The following is a 16,649-nucleotide window of genomic DNA, read 5'->3' as shown; positions in this document are numbered from 1 at the left end:
ATGAATGAACACCTGGGCCATGGTGTCCTGAGAGGGATAAAAACCTGGGCCATGCTGTGGATGAACACACTGGCCATGCTCTCTTGAGATGAATGAACACATCAGCCATGCTCTCCTGAGAGGGATGAACACCTAGGCCTTGCCGTCCTGAGATGAATGAACACACTGGCCATGCCGTCCTGAGATTAATGAACACATCGGTCATGCTGTCCTGAGATGGATGAACACCTGGGCCTTGCCATCCTGAGCTGGATGAACACATCAGCCATGCTGTCCTGAGAGGGATGAACACCTGGGCCTTGCCATCCTGAGCTGGATGAACACATCAGCCATGCTGTCCTGAGAGGGATGAACACCTGGGCCTTGCCGTCCTGAGATGAATGAACTTAACAGTCATGCTGTCCTGAGATGAATGAACAACCTGGGCCATGCCGTCCTGAAATGAATGAACACATCCACTATGCTGTCCTGAGATGGGTGAACACCTGGTCCATGCCGTCCTGAGATGAATGAACACACTGGCCATGCCGTCCTGAGATTAATGAACACAATGGTCATGCTGTCCTGAGATGAACGAACACATCGGCCATGCCGTCCTGAGATAAACAAACACCTGGGCCATGCTGTCCTGAGATGAATGAACACCTGGGCCTTGCTGTCCTGAGATGAATGAACACATCGGCCATGTCATCCTGAGATGAATGAACACATTGGCCACGCTGTCCTGAGATGAATGAATGAATACGTCAGCCATGCTGTCCTGAGATGGATGAACACCTGGGCCTTGCTGTCCTGAGTTGGATGAACACATCAGCCATGCCATCCTATGATGAATGAACACAACAGCCATGCCATCCTGAGATGAATGAACACATTGGCCATACTGTCCTGAGATGAATGAACACCTGGGCCATGCCATTCTGAGATGAATGAACACATCGGCCATGCTGTCTTGAGGTGAATGAACACATTGGCCATACTGTCCTGAGATGAATGAACACATCAGCCATGACATCCTGAGATGAATGAACACATTGGCCATACTGTCTTGAGATGGATTAACACATCGGCTGTGCTGCCCTGAGATGAATGAACACCTGAGCCATGCTGTCCTGAGATGAATGAACACCTGGCCCATACTGTGGATGAACACATTGGCCATGCTGTCTTGAGATGAATGAACAGATCGGTCATGCTGTCCTGAGAGGGATGAACACCTGGGCCTTGCCATCCTGAGATGGATGAACACATCAGCCATGCCGTCCTGAGATGGATGGACACCTGGTCCATGGCGTCCTGAGATGAATGAACACGTCGGCCATGCCCTCCTGAGATGAATGAACACATCGGCCATGCTGTCTTGAGATGAATGAACACCTGGGCCTTGCTGTCCTGAGATGGGTGAACACATCAGTCATGCCGTCCTGAGATGGATGGACACCTGGTCCATGCCATCCTGAGATGAATGAGCACATCAGCCATGACATCCTGAGATGAGTGAACACATTGGCCATGCTGTCTTGAGATGGATGAAACACACTGGCCATGCTGTCCTGAGATGAATGAACACCTGGGCCATGCTGTCCTTAGATGGATGAACACCTGGGCCATGCTGTGGATGAACACATTGGCCATGCTCTCTTGAGATGAATGAACACATCAGCCATGCTCTCCTGAGAGGGATGAACACCTGGTCCATGGCGTCCTGAGATGAATGAACACATCGGCCATGCCCTCCTGAGATGAATGAACACATCGGCCATGCTGTCTTGAGATGAACGAACACATCGGCCATGCCGTCCTGAGATGACTGAACACCTGGGCCATGCCGTCCTGAGATGAATGAACACCTGGGCCATGCCGTCCTGAGATGAATGAACACATCAGCCATGCCGTCCTGAGATGAATGAACACATTGGCCATGCTGTCCTGAGATGAATGAACACGTCAGCCATGCTGTCCTGAGATGGATGAACACCTGGGCCTTGCTGTCCTGAGTTGGATGAACACATCAGCCATGCCATCCTGAGATGAATGAACACAGCAGCCATGCCATCCTGAGATGAATGAACACATCGGCCATACTGTCCTGAGATGAATGAACACATCAGCCATGCTGTCTTGAGATGAATGAACACATTGGCCATGCTGTCTTGAGACGAATGAACACATTAGCCATGCCATCCTGAGATGAATGAACACATTGGCTATGCTGTCTTGAGATGGATGAACACATCGGCCATGCTGTCCTGAGAGGGATGAACACCTGGGCCATGCTGTGGATGAACACATTGGCCATGCTGTCTTGAGATGAATGAACACATTGGTCATGCTGTCCTGAGAGGGATGAACACCTGGGCCTTGCCGTCCTGAGATGGATGAACACATCAGCCATGCCGTCCTGAGATGAATGGACACCTGGTCCATGCCGTCCTGAGATGAATGAACACAGCTGCCATGCCCTCCTGAGATGAATGAACACCTGGGCCATGCCATTCTGAGATGAATGAACACATCAGCCATGCGATCCTCAGATGAATGAACACATCGGCCATGCCCTCCTGAGATGAATGAACACATCAGCCATGCTGTCTTGAGATGAATGAACACCTGGGCTTTGCTGTCCTGAGATGGATGAACACATCAGTCATGCCGTCCTGAGATGGATGGACACCTGGTCCATGCCATCCTGAGATGAATGAACACATCAGCCATGCCATCCTGAGATGAATGAACACATCAGCCATGCCATCCTGAGATGAATGAACATATTGGCCATGCTATCTTGAGATGGATGAAACACACTGGCCATGCTGTCCTGAGATGAATGAACAACTGGGCCATGCTGTCCTTAGATGGATGAACACCTGGGCCATGCTGTGGATGAACACATTGGCCGTGCTCTCTTGAGATGAGTGAACACATCAGCCATGCTCTCCTGAGAGGGATGAACACCTGGTCTATGCCGTCCTGAGATGAATGAACACATTGGCCACGCTGTCCTGAGATGAATGTCCTGGTTATGCAGACATTTCTTTATATTATTTGCTTAACTTTAGTGCCCTCCTAGGAAGATTTCCCATACTTTCCTCCCTTCAGTCAAAATATCCCAAGTTCAACAGGTCTGGCTCACTGCTCTCTGTTCATCTAAGGTCTACTTTGTTCGGGAATTCCTGTCTAGGACTCAGGCAGGACCAAGGAAATCTTTTAAGTGACATTTTAAATATCACTGTTTATGGAATGTGTGTAGGTAGTTGAATAACCAAATAAGTGTTTTGAAAGTATCTTTATTAAAAGAATATAAAGAACAGAAACTCTAGGCTTATATGTGCAAAAGAAAAATAATGGAGAATTAGAGATGAATTGGTTCATTCAGCACCAACTGATCCCCTCCTGTGCTGGACGGCCCCACAGGACTGCATCTACCCTGTGGGGTCACTCCCTGCCAGGGAGACTGGCTGGTCACAGTGAGAGGATCCTCTGGTTGGGGGTGTCAGTACCATAAGACAAGATGAGAGGTGGCATTGTAGACAGACTGCCCCACTCAGGGCCCAGGGAGGCTGTGGCTGGCAGGGACGGGGGGCAGGGCAGAGGTGGTGGGAAAGAACAGGAGCTGTGTGGCTTTAACATGGAGTTGGGGGGCACAGGAGGCGCTGTGAGGAAGTAGGAGCTCATTGGGAGTCTACTGCCATTGGACATGCATTTTGGGGAGCCCTCTGGTCTGTCTGGAACCTAGGTTAAGGGGCACAGCAGAGGCAGGAACCAGCAACAGGGGAGCATGTGGGTGGGAGGAGGGCTTCCCAGTCTGGGGTATTCTGAAGGTACATCAGCCAGGCCTGTGATGGTTAGGAGGGGTGGATCCTGCGGTTTCCAGGGCCCAGGCTGAGCTGCAGAATCCGAGTCACAAGAACCATGTGGGGCCTGCAAGGGGAAGAGCAGAGTGTCAGCGTTAGACTTGCAGGTTGGAGCCGCCACTTGTCCAGGAAATGGAAATGCTGAGCATGAAGAGCACAGCAGGCCTCTGGCCCTGCCCCTCCTGTGCCAACACTCATGAGGCTTGCAGCCTCCAAGCAAGAGCAAATCTTGGACTTGAACTCTGAGAGGTTGTCTTTTATCTGATGGTACTAAGTGGAGATTTGTAAATATAAAAGCTCAGGCTTGATGATCAATTAGACCCATATCGTCACTCTTCAACAAAGAAAGATATCTATATAGAAATATGCAGCTTTTCATTGGCCCTAGCACTTCTTTTTTGGCTCAGTGATGCTATTGAATCTCCTTGCTCCAATTTGGAAGAACTGCCTGGTGGGCCTGAGCTGTCTGAGCCAGGCTATGTGCAGGGGCCTCTGGACAGAGTTACATCAGAATCGGAATGAGAGGCAACTTTGTGTGCTCTGCCATCTGCTGTCCCATGCAGCAGGCCAGAGGGTGTCACAGGGAGGTGGGGCACTGTTGGGTAGAGTGGTGTGGGCCTCAGAACCAGTGGGGTCTCCTGAGAACTGAGGGAAAATGGGCACTCAGCATCAGTGTGACCAGCATGGCCGGTGCCCTGGGTGCTGCACAGAGACCCTGAGACATGCTGGGTGGCCCTGCCCTTCAGCCAGGGGCCCACCAGGGTGGCCTTCCAAGGTGTCACAAGACAGCATACAAACATGACAGGGGAGTGAAGTCACACTGTGCACAAAATGAAAAAAAAGAAAATATCCTGCTTAAGTCTCTCTTTCCTTCTTTTGAGAGAAGTTGGGACTAAGGAAGTTGGGTGGCAGTTTCGGACCGAAAGCTCACAGGGTCCTCACCCTCTGGGCTGTGCTGACCCTCACACTTGGACCAGCTCTACAGCCCTGTCTCACTTGAACCAGGAGAGTGGGGGCACTGGGGTGTGACTGTTAGCAGCCTTCCACCAGCCTAACCATGTCCCCTTGGTATGCCCAGGTCTGGACGCCAGCCCACCGGCCAGCACTCATGAGCTCACCATTCCCAATGATGTGAGTATGCCCCCCGTACCCGCCTATCCCTGGGTGGAAACACTAGGCACAAGTGGCTGTCAGCTCTGCTGTCCTTTGTGCAGAGGGACCCACTGCTTGGTGATGCCTTCACCACCCCAACCCCACTGTTTGATCTGCGTTCTCCCTCCTTTCCTTTTTAAAGTGGGTTTAATGCCCATAAAAAGTTGTGTGCTTTTATATCCCTAATATGTTGAACAAGCAGCAGGCTAAAGGGGACTTCAGATATTAATCAGTAGTCAGATGAGAGTTGGGCTGAGAACCCATGTTGCTGTGGAGGCACTGCCCTGGTATGGGTCAAACCTTGAAGAACAAGGTGGCCCAGGAATGCTCTAGAGTGGACCCACCCGCAGTATTATCTCCATGGGCCCTGGCCCCTTAGGAGGTTTGGGATACTTCATGAGTTGGCTCCAACAGACCTGAAGTTGGTTGGATGTCACAGACTTGTCTAGATTTCTTCTAGCACCCCTCAGTCTGTTCATGCCTTAACCATACCTGAGGATGTGGCCTTACGAGCTCCCCTCAACACACTCAGTCCTCCCCAGAGTAAGCATGGGTCCTGAGGATAGTGAGGACTATTCTCTGAATGCTTGACTTATCCACAAACTGAGAGACCAGGTAGGGCATGGGCCATATGTCCTTGAGGGATAGCTGCCAGAGCAGCAAGCAGAGTCCCTGTGTGGGCTGTGGAGATGGCGGCCCCACTTATAGCTCGAGCGTCCAGCAGCCTTTTCTGCCCTAGAGCTGTGGATTTTGGGAACCTTCACTGTTCTGCCCCCCTTTACACCCGCTGGGCAGGAATTCTAAGCCCTGTTCCTTCCTTTCATACAAACTGACCATAGGAAGCACAGATTTGGCAGTTCAGGGAGATCACCAGTCCTGTGTGTGGAAGATGGACAGTGGAGCAGGAGAAAAAGAGGCAGAAGAGAGCAGGGTCACCAGAGGAGCGGATCATGAGGCTGTCTGGCTGGTGCCACTCACCCGCCTGAAGAGCCATCTCATTTGAGCCCCTCGTGGCAATGTGCACTCTAGGCCTTCTGTCCCAGTTGCTGGTCAGGGACAGAGTCCCCATGTCTGCTAACAGAAGCTCAGGACACTCACCCTCCAGGCAGCATTGTGGTCCAGCCTTCTGGCATCCCCGAGGATTTCTAAGGTTGGCCCAACTTGAAAGGCAGCAGCACAGAGCCATCTGCCCAGGTGTGGGGTGGCACAGCCAACTGGTCCCTGCATTCTTGGAGAGAGGGGATTTTTCCTCAACCCTTTCCCTCACTGTGGTGGTTCCTTGAGCATGTGGCTTCTGGCATCCTCCTGAGTCTTTCCCTCCAGATAGTAAAGCCAGCAGGCTTTTCCTGTGGAGTTTTCCTCCTTTGGTGAATCGTGTTCACCAACACCAGGTTTGGTCTTATCCAAACACTCATTTAAAACGGGAATGAGCTTTAAGAGGATGAGTCATCTTTGGAGAGCTGGTCAACCTGTTTCCTGGGGTCCCCTTTGTACAGACGGATGCTGGTTTTCCCAGCTCTTCACCACTCACTTCCCATCCTCCTCCTGGTGATCTTCCTAGGGAACAGACCCACTTCTCAGAAGGAAGGCAGCTTCCTCTTATCCCAGTGCATTTGGGCGTAGCCTTCCATGCTTCTTCATGGAAAAAGCTGTTGATGGCACTGTCAGGGGCTTTCACCAGCACCCCTAGACTTCATGGGGGATGTATCTGGGCTGCACCAAAGCTGATGTTCCTCACGTGGTGGCTGCCTGCTACCTTCTTGGAGAAAAGGAAGAAATAAAATGGTGTGCTTGTTCTGAACTTGCCTGTCATCTCGTTCACGTCCGTCTCTTGGTCACGGTTGGATCATGCTGCCTCAGGGTTCCTGCAGAAAGACATTGCTTGGAGGCAGGGACTCCTGAGACTCGCAGGCTCCCCAGCACGGCCAGTGGGGACACAGGGCAGTCCAGGGGCCCCAGGCCTTTGGTTCCCTTTCTGACGATCACTGTGGGCTTCCCTCGATGCCTATTTCAGTGCTTGCTCTTGGCCATGCAGACTGTGGTGCCTGTGGTCACCCCTACTCTGCCCTAAGCAACAGTCACCCACCCACCAAAGCTCATGCCCCTTTCCCTGGTTCTCAGCTGCAGAATCAGCCAGGCCTTCTGCTGGGGAAAGGAGTCTAAGGTGTCCAACAGTGGTCTCTAGGAGGAGAGGCTGCAGTGGGAGGTGTCACCACAGTTCCAGTGGAATTTGGCATTGACATCTGATTAGGAGGGGCCGCGTTATTTCAGAATATTTCTGTCGTTCTTCTTTGAATTTGTAATGGAGGCACACGAGGATGAGAGGAGGCAAGGAGTCTGCTAACTGCTGGCAGGGTTCACAGGTGCAGGTGGGGCCAGGTGGGAGGTGCCCTTGGGCTGCAGAGCTCAGCCTAGAAGCCATCTTCCCCTTCACTGAGCCAGCCAGCCTAGGGCAGGGCAGGTGAAGGAGGTCCGACCTTCCCACATTCCCTTCTCATGGCGGAGAGTGCCAGTACAGAAATCACAGTGCTGTTCAGCTTGGCATTTGTGGTGAGGTGGGCATGCCTTGGTGGCTCAATGATGTCCCATCAGCATTCAGACCCCACAGCTGTGTGCAGAGGAGGGGAAAGGCCTGTGGCAAAGGCAGCATCCTCCAGAGCCTGGGGAGAGGGGCACCCTGAGCAGCACATCGCAGGGAGCAGAGGGAGAGGGCGGGGTGAGAGCAGGAGGGTAATGCGTGCCAGGGCACAGCTGGCATGAGGCAGTTAGAAGACAGGCCGATGGTTAAGAGAAAAGGGTAGGCACTTTGTGCGGGAGGGGCAGGGAGATACTTCCTCCAGCAGGCTCTGAGGAGAGATCCAACAGCATACGTGCACAAGGCTCTCAGTGGTGTGCACTTCAGCAGATACCACGCACTCCAGCGCAGGAAGTGCTAGGAGGAAAGCTGGCTGCGTGCTGGCCAAGGAGGGGTACAGGAAGTGGGGCAGTGCGAAAGCCCAGGAGCTCTCCCTCCTGGATGTTGGCATCTTACAGGGACCTGTGGTCATGCTACCGAGTCAGCCACATTCCCCCTCCCCATGCGGCCGTGCTGCTGTCCCTGGCCCCCATCAGAGATGAGCCCTTCAGATCTCCCTGCCACCAGGGAGGAGGATGCAGCCAGGCGGGTAAATGTGGCCTTGTGCCGATGAGGAAACCACCCTCCTGACCCCAGGGGCACACTGAACACCACACACAGGTGTGAGCAGGGAGAGGGCTGGACTGTGGGTGGGGCCTTGGGAGATGTGGGTGGGGCCTGGCAGATGTGGGTGGGGCCTGGGAGAGGTGGGTGGAGCCCAGAGATGCAGCAGGAGATAGAGGACTCCCAGCAGCCCTGGATTCTCTAGAGTGGGGGTCTCTGTAGATGTCTGCAAAGACTGAGGGTTCTGTAGTCTAGTAAGACAGCTGTCATTTCCTAAGTAACCAGCAGAGACGGCCTCTAAGGTGAACAGAGTTGAGACACCGTAGGTCTCCTCAGGGACGGGGGCTGACTGGCAGGGCAGCTGTGTCCCACCATGGAGCTGCTGCTCACACCACAGATTGAGCCCCGTCACGCTTGGAAGTGGACGTCCCTCCTGCATGCCGCCACATGGCCCGGCCCAGCCCTTCCACCCAGCATCTCACTGGCGTAAGGACAGAAACCTGCTCCTGTCACTCAATTTCACCACCGTTCTGACAGCCTAGCAGCCTCAAGGGAGGTGGAAGTGGACTCCGCCTGAGGGCCCTCAGGGACCTGTGTGCCCAGTTGCCCTCCTGGCGCCCTGTGCCAGGTACCTTCCAGTCTCGGGCTCTCTCTGCCACAGGTCTGGCTACTTCTCTTTCCTGTCCAAGCTCCAGAGCTCTCATCGGTGGCCTGTGCGTGCATGAAGGGACTTCCGTCCAGTGGTGGGCATTGAGAGATGCCACTGGCTCCTATGCAGTCTTCTCTGGGGGCCCAAGTTGTCCCTGAGGCCCCTCATGGCTGCTCCATACACCCCCCTCCTCCCTCAGCTACTTCAAGGAGCACCCTCATTCTTGATGACCGCCTTGGCCAGAGGCCACTGTGTTCCATCTTTAAACAGGGGTCCCAAAGGGAGAATGAAAGGAGGCGCCTGAATGGCCTCAGAGTTTCACCTAAGTTCAGCAAAAGCTAAGTTTTAGGCAGCAGTGAGTTTTGCTCTGGCTTCAAGCACACATTTCTTTTTGAGCATTTGTGATGCTGCCTGTCTGGGCAGAACTGGTCTCCCTGGGATGCGGCCAAGAAGATGCCGCCAGGCCGTGGTAGAGCCTCCCTGCTCAGCCCCTGGCTGCCACCTGTGGGTCGCTCCTGGACCCCGGGGTGACCAGTGTGGACCACCCAGGCTGAGTGACTGTGGCCTCTTGGCTTGGTGGACCTCCCACAGGAGCGGGGAGCAGGGCGGCTCTGAGAGGGGCCAGCAGAGGCACAGGTGCTCTTAGCCTGACCTCGGGCAGGTGGCCTGGATCAGGCACCACCTGTAGGCAGGTGTGGGCGGGACCTCTCCAGGGTGTTGCACTCAGGGCTTGGGGCAGAGTCCAAGGCTGGCGGCCCGTCCCACAGGCCCCTCGGGCACACTGCCCACAGTCTTCAGGGGCTGGCTCGGGCTCTTCTCTAAGAAATCCCCCTGTCCTTGTTTCTAGCTAATAGGCTGCATAATTGGACGCCAAGGGACCAAAATCAATGAAATTCGACAGATGTCTGGAGCTCAGATCAAAATCGCCAACGCCACTGAAGGGTCATCAGAGCGTCAGATCACCATCACGGGGACCCCGGCCAACATCAGCCTTGCCCAGTATCTCATCAACGCCAGGTGAGCAGCTCCCAAGGGCCTCTGAGAGACGCCCAGAAAGGGACGCGCCAGCTGGCGTTACATCACCTGGACAGTCGGGGGTGGGAGGAGGCACGGTCTGGGCCACACTCTGCCTCCCGCTCTGTCCCCTCTGCTCCAGGCCGGATAGTGGGGACAGGATGGGATGGCGACAGCCTTCATGTAGACATGAGGCCACCTCACTCTCCCGACCTCCCACCCAAAGTGTCTCCAGGGATGATCCCAGAGGCTAGAGAGGAAGGCAGGTGCTCCCGTGGCCCCAGACAGGCGGCCAAACCTATGCTGGAAGACCTGACTCGTGTCCACTCAGAGCTCTCCAGAAAGACCAACGTTTGGGGACTTTGCTGTTTTGCCTCCTTTTTCATCCTCATGGAAAAGTGTAGGGAAAGGCAGGAAAGGACTCTGCAGGCCACTTCCTTCCGTGGGTCCCTGGTGCACATGGGAGGGTCTGAAGCCACCTGGGTCCCTGTGACTATACCCGACTTGGCCTCAGGCCAGTGCCCCACCCCTGCCAGGCAGGCTGTACCACCAGCCCCCCCGCCAGGCAGGTCGTACCACCAGCGCCCACGCCTGCCCGACACACCACACCACCAGCCCCCCCGCCAGGCACGCTGCACCACCAGCCCCGCCTCTGATGTAAGGAACATCCCTCCTCCCTCCCCAAGGATGTCCTCCTGGAAGAGCCCCAAGCTGGGCTTGTGGGAGGAAAGGGGAGGGGAGGGAAGGGGAGGGGTCTCTGGGTGGACACAGCCCTGTGTGGGCCCTTCTGCTATCTGTGCGCTCAGTGAGTGGGTGAGGGGCTGCCTGGAGAGGACCAGGAGCCCCCCTGACTTTACCCACTGATGCCCCCCTGGGCTTCTGCCTTGATCCAGAGCCAGGTTGGGCCTCTTTCCATCCCTGTGGCTGCAGGCCCATGGGCGGGAGGCTGAGCAAAGCGCATTGTTGGCAAACCCAGGGCGAGCCTGGGGATGGGGCTGGTCAGGGAGGCTCCCACCTGCCCGACCACATCACTGACAGCCCTACTGGGACCTGTGCTTGGGGCCAGATGGCTCTTACCCACATACGCTCACTCCTGTGGCAACCAAAGCCCCTTCTCAGATGCCAGGTGTGAGACTGGGAAGCCCTTGTGCACCCCCAAGGGCAGACCCGGGGCTGCATGGGAGGCTCCATACGGGGAAGGCCTCAAGCCCCCATGCAGGGCTGGCTCACACACCTGACGTGGTGACGGGCATGCGGGGACCAGGGCGGAGAAGAGGCGTGTGTGCTCTGCTGTGGTCTCCAGCTCAGAACTTCTGAGCTGACCAGGACAGCCTGTCCCAGCGAGCACAGAGGCCACACAGCCCAGCCTCACGTCTGCCCACTGATGAGGATGTTCATTGTGACCGTCTCTCCCTCTCCTGCCTTTGTTCTAGGCTGACGTCCGAGGTCACCGGGATGGGCACGCTCTAATCCTACCCAGCACCCTCCCCCGACGTCACCCACCTGCCAGAGCCCAAGGCCCCCGGCTCTCGCACTCTGTACAGCCCACCTTCCCTGCCTCACAGATACCAATAGAGAGGTTTTCTTAATTAACAAAAGGACGTATGCCATGGAGAAACACACCCGTGCACACAGCCACTCTCCACAGAGGCTGCAGGCTCCTCCGAGTCCCCCCTTCAGTGTTATTTATGACTTACAACGCTCCAGTCTGCCCATGCACCGGCATGCAGTGTTAATTATTTTAGAAATATTGTTCCTTGGTGTCAGCGTAGCTGTCTGTCTTAGGAGCTGGGTCGGCGTTCCGACAGCACTTCCTGTCTACCATTCTCCTCCGCCATCCAGAACTGTCCAGAACTGTTGCCTGAGACCCCTCCTGTCTCACACAGCCCTGCTGTGCTGACTCAGTTTCCCCTCAGAGCCAGTGCCATCTGGGCTCGAGTTTCTGCCCCAGGTTGTGTGCTGGAATCAGGGGTGGCTCTCCTGCCACCCACGGGGAGCGCCACCCACGGGGAGCCCACCCACAGGGAGCACCAGGAGAGGAGGGTTGTGGAGGATGTTGGGGCTCTGACCTCAGGAGTGGGGTGGAGGGCGGAGCCTGCTAGGGGCCCTGCCTCCACAGAGATGCCGCGTGCTGGGAAGGCATCGGGGTCCCCTGAGCGTCTTCCAGGGTGGCTGGAGAGCACAGACACGCCAGGGAGCCCCTCTGTGCTCCTCAGAGTTCAATAAATGTCGTGGCCCCTCCTCACCGGCTCTGGCTCGTCTCTGTGCCCCCCAATGCACCCAGGCCCCAGCATGTCCTTCCCCTGGGGAGACATTGCCCTGAGCCCGGTGCTCATCAGAGAAGCCTGAGTTTCTTCTCACACACAGATACGATTTCATTCCCCCTTTCCACAACACACATAAGCACTTCTGTTTGTACTTTGGCAAAACTACTTAAAATGACAAACACAAAAACACCATTCTTGCCCAGGCACCAAAATGCCAGTTCCTATTAGTGAGACTTACTCCCCCACAGCCATCGTGGGTACCAGAGGCTGTGCCCGGTGACCCCCAGTGCTTCCACAGCGTGGAGCCTGTCCACGTCACACCCACTTGGGGACGGTCCGCGTGGCTCACTTGGCAGCCTGTGCTCACCTTAAGGAGCCCGGCTGTGCCCCTGCTCGGTCTTCAAGCCCTGGATGTGACTCAGGCCCTCCCTTCAGGTGATTAATCCCTAACCCAGGCCCAGGGCATGGGGGGAGCCCCCAGGTGATTTATCAGGAAGGACCCAGACCCAGGATGGAGGGGGAACCAGGCACCAGGGAGGGCAGGACTCGGAGGCTGCTGTCCCAGCTCTGCAGGCTCAGGGCACCACCTCCACACCTGGATCCTAGTGTTCACGGAACCTTCTAGAAGGTGGTGGGCCTGGTATGTGTGGACAGACACAGCTCACTGACCCCTCACTGGAGGTGTCTGTCAAGAGTCAGCAGTTCCAGGAGGATGGGAGTCTGGCCAGAACCTGGGGAGCCTCCAAGGGCCCAGGACAGCCTGCCCCAGGCTCCTAGCCAGCCACAAGGCGCCAGCTCACAGGAGCCCCTTCCTGCCTGATCAGGCAGAAGCCGCCCTGTTTCCCAGACTCCACCTGGCCTGCCTCAGGCACCTGGCTGACGTGCTGGCCTGGAGGGCCCTGACTCAGCCTCCTGGACACACTCCTTGCCCACCTCTGCCCCCGGGAGGGCCCAGTCACAGAAGTGAGCCCAGCATGGCACCTGGGCACACGTGCTGGCAGCTTAGGACTGAAGTTCCCCCTGGGGAAGACACAGGCCTTCCTCAGCACCCGTGTCAGTGGCGATGGTTAGTCAGCAGCGTGGATACAACTGACAATGACAGACGCCCTGGAAATAAGACACCACGAGAAGAGAGGAATCAAAATGCGATGGAAGGACCCCTAGAAGATGCAGGCTGGGCAGGACCTAAGAAGGTAAGGGGTTAGTTGCTCACTCATCTGGACGAACAGCAGGCAATGGAGCACTCCAGGTGGGGAGCACTCCAGGTGGGGAGCACTCCAGGTGGGGAGCGCTCCAGGTGGGGGAGCACTCCAGGTGGGGAGCACTCCAGGTGGGGGAGCACTCCAGGTGGGGAGCACTTCAGGTGGGGGGAGCACTCCAGGTGGGAAGCATTCCAGGTAGGGGGGGCACTCCAGGTGGGAGGAGCACACTAGATGTGGGAAGCACATCAGGTGCAGAGGCAGCCAGAGCTGGGGTGGAAGGGAGCCCAGAGCACGTGAGGAGGGGAGACGGGGGTGCTGCAGTGGCAGGGTGGGGGTTGTGCAGAACTCTCAGCCCCTCAGGACTCGGGGGCACAGAGGCACAGCAGAATCCAGAGTCCCAGCTGGGCGAGGGGGTCTGAGTGGGGACTCAGAGCCAGGGACCAGGGCTCCAAACCAGAACGGGAGGCATCCTGTCACTCAGGGCAGCTCACAGGGCAGTGCTGCGAGCGTTGGTTGAGCACCTGTGGACCTCACACGAGGACTGGGCTCTCCTGTGATGGGAGACCCTGCAAAGTGGCAATTCTCAGTTCTAAGGAATCAAGTGAGCACGAGCCTCACAGCCCTGCAGGTCAGCGGTTCCCATCCTGTGCCTTCTTCCATCTCCAGCAACTCAGCTCCCGCTGCCCCTTCCCCACAGTGTGAGTCCCAGTTCCACCCACAACCACGTGGTCAAGGCCTCGGGCTGAGGAAACGTGCAAGCTTAGAACAAGGGGAGCTGGGGCACTCCAGCTCTGGTGGGCGCGCATCATGGGCGTGGGAAATGTGGCTGTTAACTTCTAGAAGCCTGTGGCTGAGTCTCCATCTCGCCAGGGCACTGGCACCTGGCCCACGGCCACGGGGTCACATCCTGTCACAGCGAGTGTCCCCAGGTCGCCAGACATCCCCGCACCTCGGTGTCCTGTGGACACAGCAGGGTCTATGCCCCCTGCTTCCTCAAGGACAGCGGTGGGGTCTGTGGCTGTCAGGAAAGGGGCACGAATTGGCTGACTCCAGTGGCGTTAGATAGATGCTCACAGTAATTGGAAAGTAATTTGACATTCTCATTAAGCAGCACACGTACCCAGAAGGGCGGCATCTGAGTCCCTCCGTTGCTGAGACTGGGATACGAACAGACAACAGAAATGGGTTGCTCACAATTCTGGAGGCGGGGACGTCCGAGATGGAGGCGCTGGGTTATGTGTCTGGCGAGGGCTGCTCTGTGCTTCCAAGGGTGCCTTGTTACTGTGACCTCAGGCAGAGGAACGCTGCGTCCTCCCGTGGCTGGAGAGCGGAAGGACGAGCAGGCTGGAGGGCTCCCTTCAGCCTCCTGCAGAAGAGCGCTCGCCAGCTCATCACCTGACAAGAAGGCCTCTTACTACTGCTGCGTTGGGGATTACGTTTCAACATGAATTTTCAGCGGCCTGCATGCAGGAAGTAGCCTGTGACCATGGTGGACAGACCCCACAGAGGCCCCGGGACCCCCACTCAGCATTGGAGGACCCCCTCCCTGGGGCTGTGGGAGGGATCTGTGAGTTGCTTCTGACCTGTAGGATCAGAAGGGGCCAGGATGTCACTCCCTGGCACTGTGTAAGGCTCCAGCTCCCCTGCTGGCACTGGAGAAGCAAGCAGGCATTTTGGGGCTGCCCTGAAGTGCCCACAGAGTGACCTCTGGGGGTGGACTGCAGGCACCCCTCCGAGCGAGCTTGGGGGCCCCAGTGACAACCAGCCGACACCTGGAGCGCTCACTCCTGCAGCGCAAGGAAATGAATTCTGCCAACAACCTGGGTGGGCCCAGAAGTGGGTTCTGCCCCAGGCCAGCCCCTGCATGGGAATGTGACCACCAGCTCCTCGATGGCAGCCTGGGAGACCCCGAAGAACAGAAGCCAGCTGAGCTGAGCCAACTCCTGACGCAGGAACTGAGTTAATACCTGGGCGCCGCTTCGGTCATTTGATACACGGCTGGAAAACTAAGGCAGTGGCCAGACGCGTGGCTGGGGCTTCCTCCCGCTTCTACCTTCTGGAAGCTCGTGGGCGGGTCGAGGTCGGTGGGTGCTTCTGGGGTGGCAGGCGTCCCCAGCAGGCTGGGCCTGTCCCCAGAGGCTCAGGTCCGGTTGCTCTTTGGCCTGTGTGACCTCGGATCAACACATCCCCCTGATATGGGGCGCTCCGTCTGAGAGCCTGCCTGGCACGGGAAAGTCTCCGGTGTTGAACGCCGTTTTCACACAGAACAGTGGACCGACATTCGTCCTAGAATGGGCAGTTTGGGTCTTGTGAAAATCTGACCATTTGCAATTTTTTCCAAACATTCTGTTTGAGAAGCATCGCATTGTCCATTGTTGATGTCTCTGAAAATCTTACCAGGACCGTGATTTTGTAAAATCCAGCTGCCTCACCAACAGCTCCCCGTCACGGGTCACAGGGAAAGACGCTGCCCTTACAAAGTCGAATTCATCCAGGCGGCCCTTGGACCACACAGTGGAGCTTCTCTTGCTGTTTTAACTGTATCTTCTTCCTGTCTTTTGGTTTCCAGAGTACAAGTCTTCTTTCATCTTATCATTTTCTCTTCCTTCTTTGTTGTCATTGTAATTATCTGTATTTTCTTGGCAACAACTGCCAATCACAAATTATTCTTCTCCATATTGTCGTGGTTGTGGCCCGGAGCTTCCGGCTTCCTGTGTCAGCAGCCGACTTTCACCGTGTTTTGCTTTGCTTTTAACATTTTGAGGCCCCAGGATTTTGCTTCGTACATTTAGTCTCCAGTTGATTCCTTCCTGCTCATCGAGTCTGAATTGTGGCATGAGGAATAATTCTGAAACATACATGCTACTATATATATATTTTGTGTGTGTGTGTGTATGTGTAAAGCCATAAGTAAGAGCAGTTCAGATGGGGGTTTTTTGGTTGTTGTTTTTGTGTTTGTTTGAGATGGAGTTTTGCTCCTGTTGCCCAGGCTGGAGTGCAGTGGCATGATCTCAGTTTGCTGCAACCTCTGCCTCCCAGGTTCAAGCGATTCTCCTACGTCAGCCTCCGGAGTAGCTAGGACTACAGGTGCCCACCACCATGTTCGTCTAATTTTTGTATTTTTAGTAGAGACGAGGTTTTACCATGTTGGCAAGGCTGGTCTCGAACTCCTGACCTGGTGATCCACCTGCCTCGGCGTGCCAAAGTGCTGGGATTACAGGCGTGAGCCACCGCACCCGGGCTCAGATGGGTTTTTAAACTCCAACTGCCTAATAGTGCTCCAGTTACATAGCACTGTATTAATAGTACTCCAGTTACATAGCACTGTATTAA

At 55.8% G+C, this 16,649-nt stretch overlaps 1 protein-coding gene across 1 annotated transcript in view; it reads left to right on the top strand.

Moving 5' to 3' along the window:
* The window catches only part of PCBP3 (poly(rC) binding protein 3), a 196,275-nt gene extending 184,752 nt beyond the window's left edge, over positions 1–11,523 (top strand). The window contains exons 14-16 of the mRNA XM_011996843.1: positions 4,933–4,985; positions 9,681–9,850; positions 11,281–11,523. Of these exons, the coding sequence (XP_011852233.1) occupies positions 4,933–4,985; positions 9,681–9,850; positions 11,281–11,317 (260 nt within the window). The 3' untranslated portion in view covers positions 11,318–11,523. The remainder of the gene's footprint in view (positions 1–4,932; positions 4,986–9,680; positions 9,851–11,280) is intronic.
* The last annotated feature ends 5,126 nt before the right edge of the window (positions 11,524–16,649 follow it).

This window comes from Mandrillus leucophaeus, unplaced genomic scaffold, assembly GCF_000951045.1.
Source record: "Mandrillus leucophaeus isolate KB7577 unplaced genomic scaffold, Mleu.le_1.0 Scaffold526, whole genome shotgun sequence".
Lineage (NCBI taxonomy): Eukaryota > Metazoa > Chordata > Mammalia > Primates > Cercopithecidae > Mandrillus > Mandrillus leucophaeus.
Note: the sequence above shows the minus strand (reverse complement) of the source record. Positions and strands in the feature narration are given on the sequence as shown.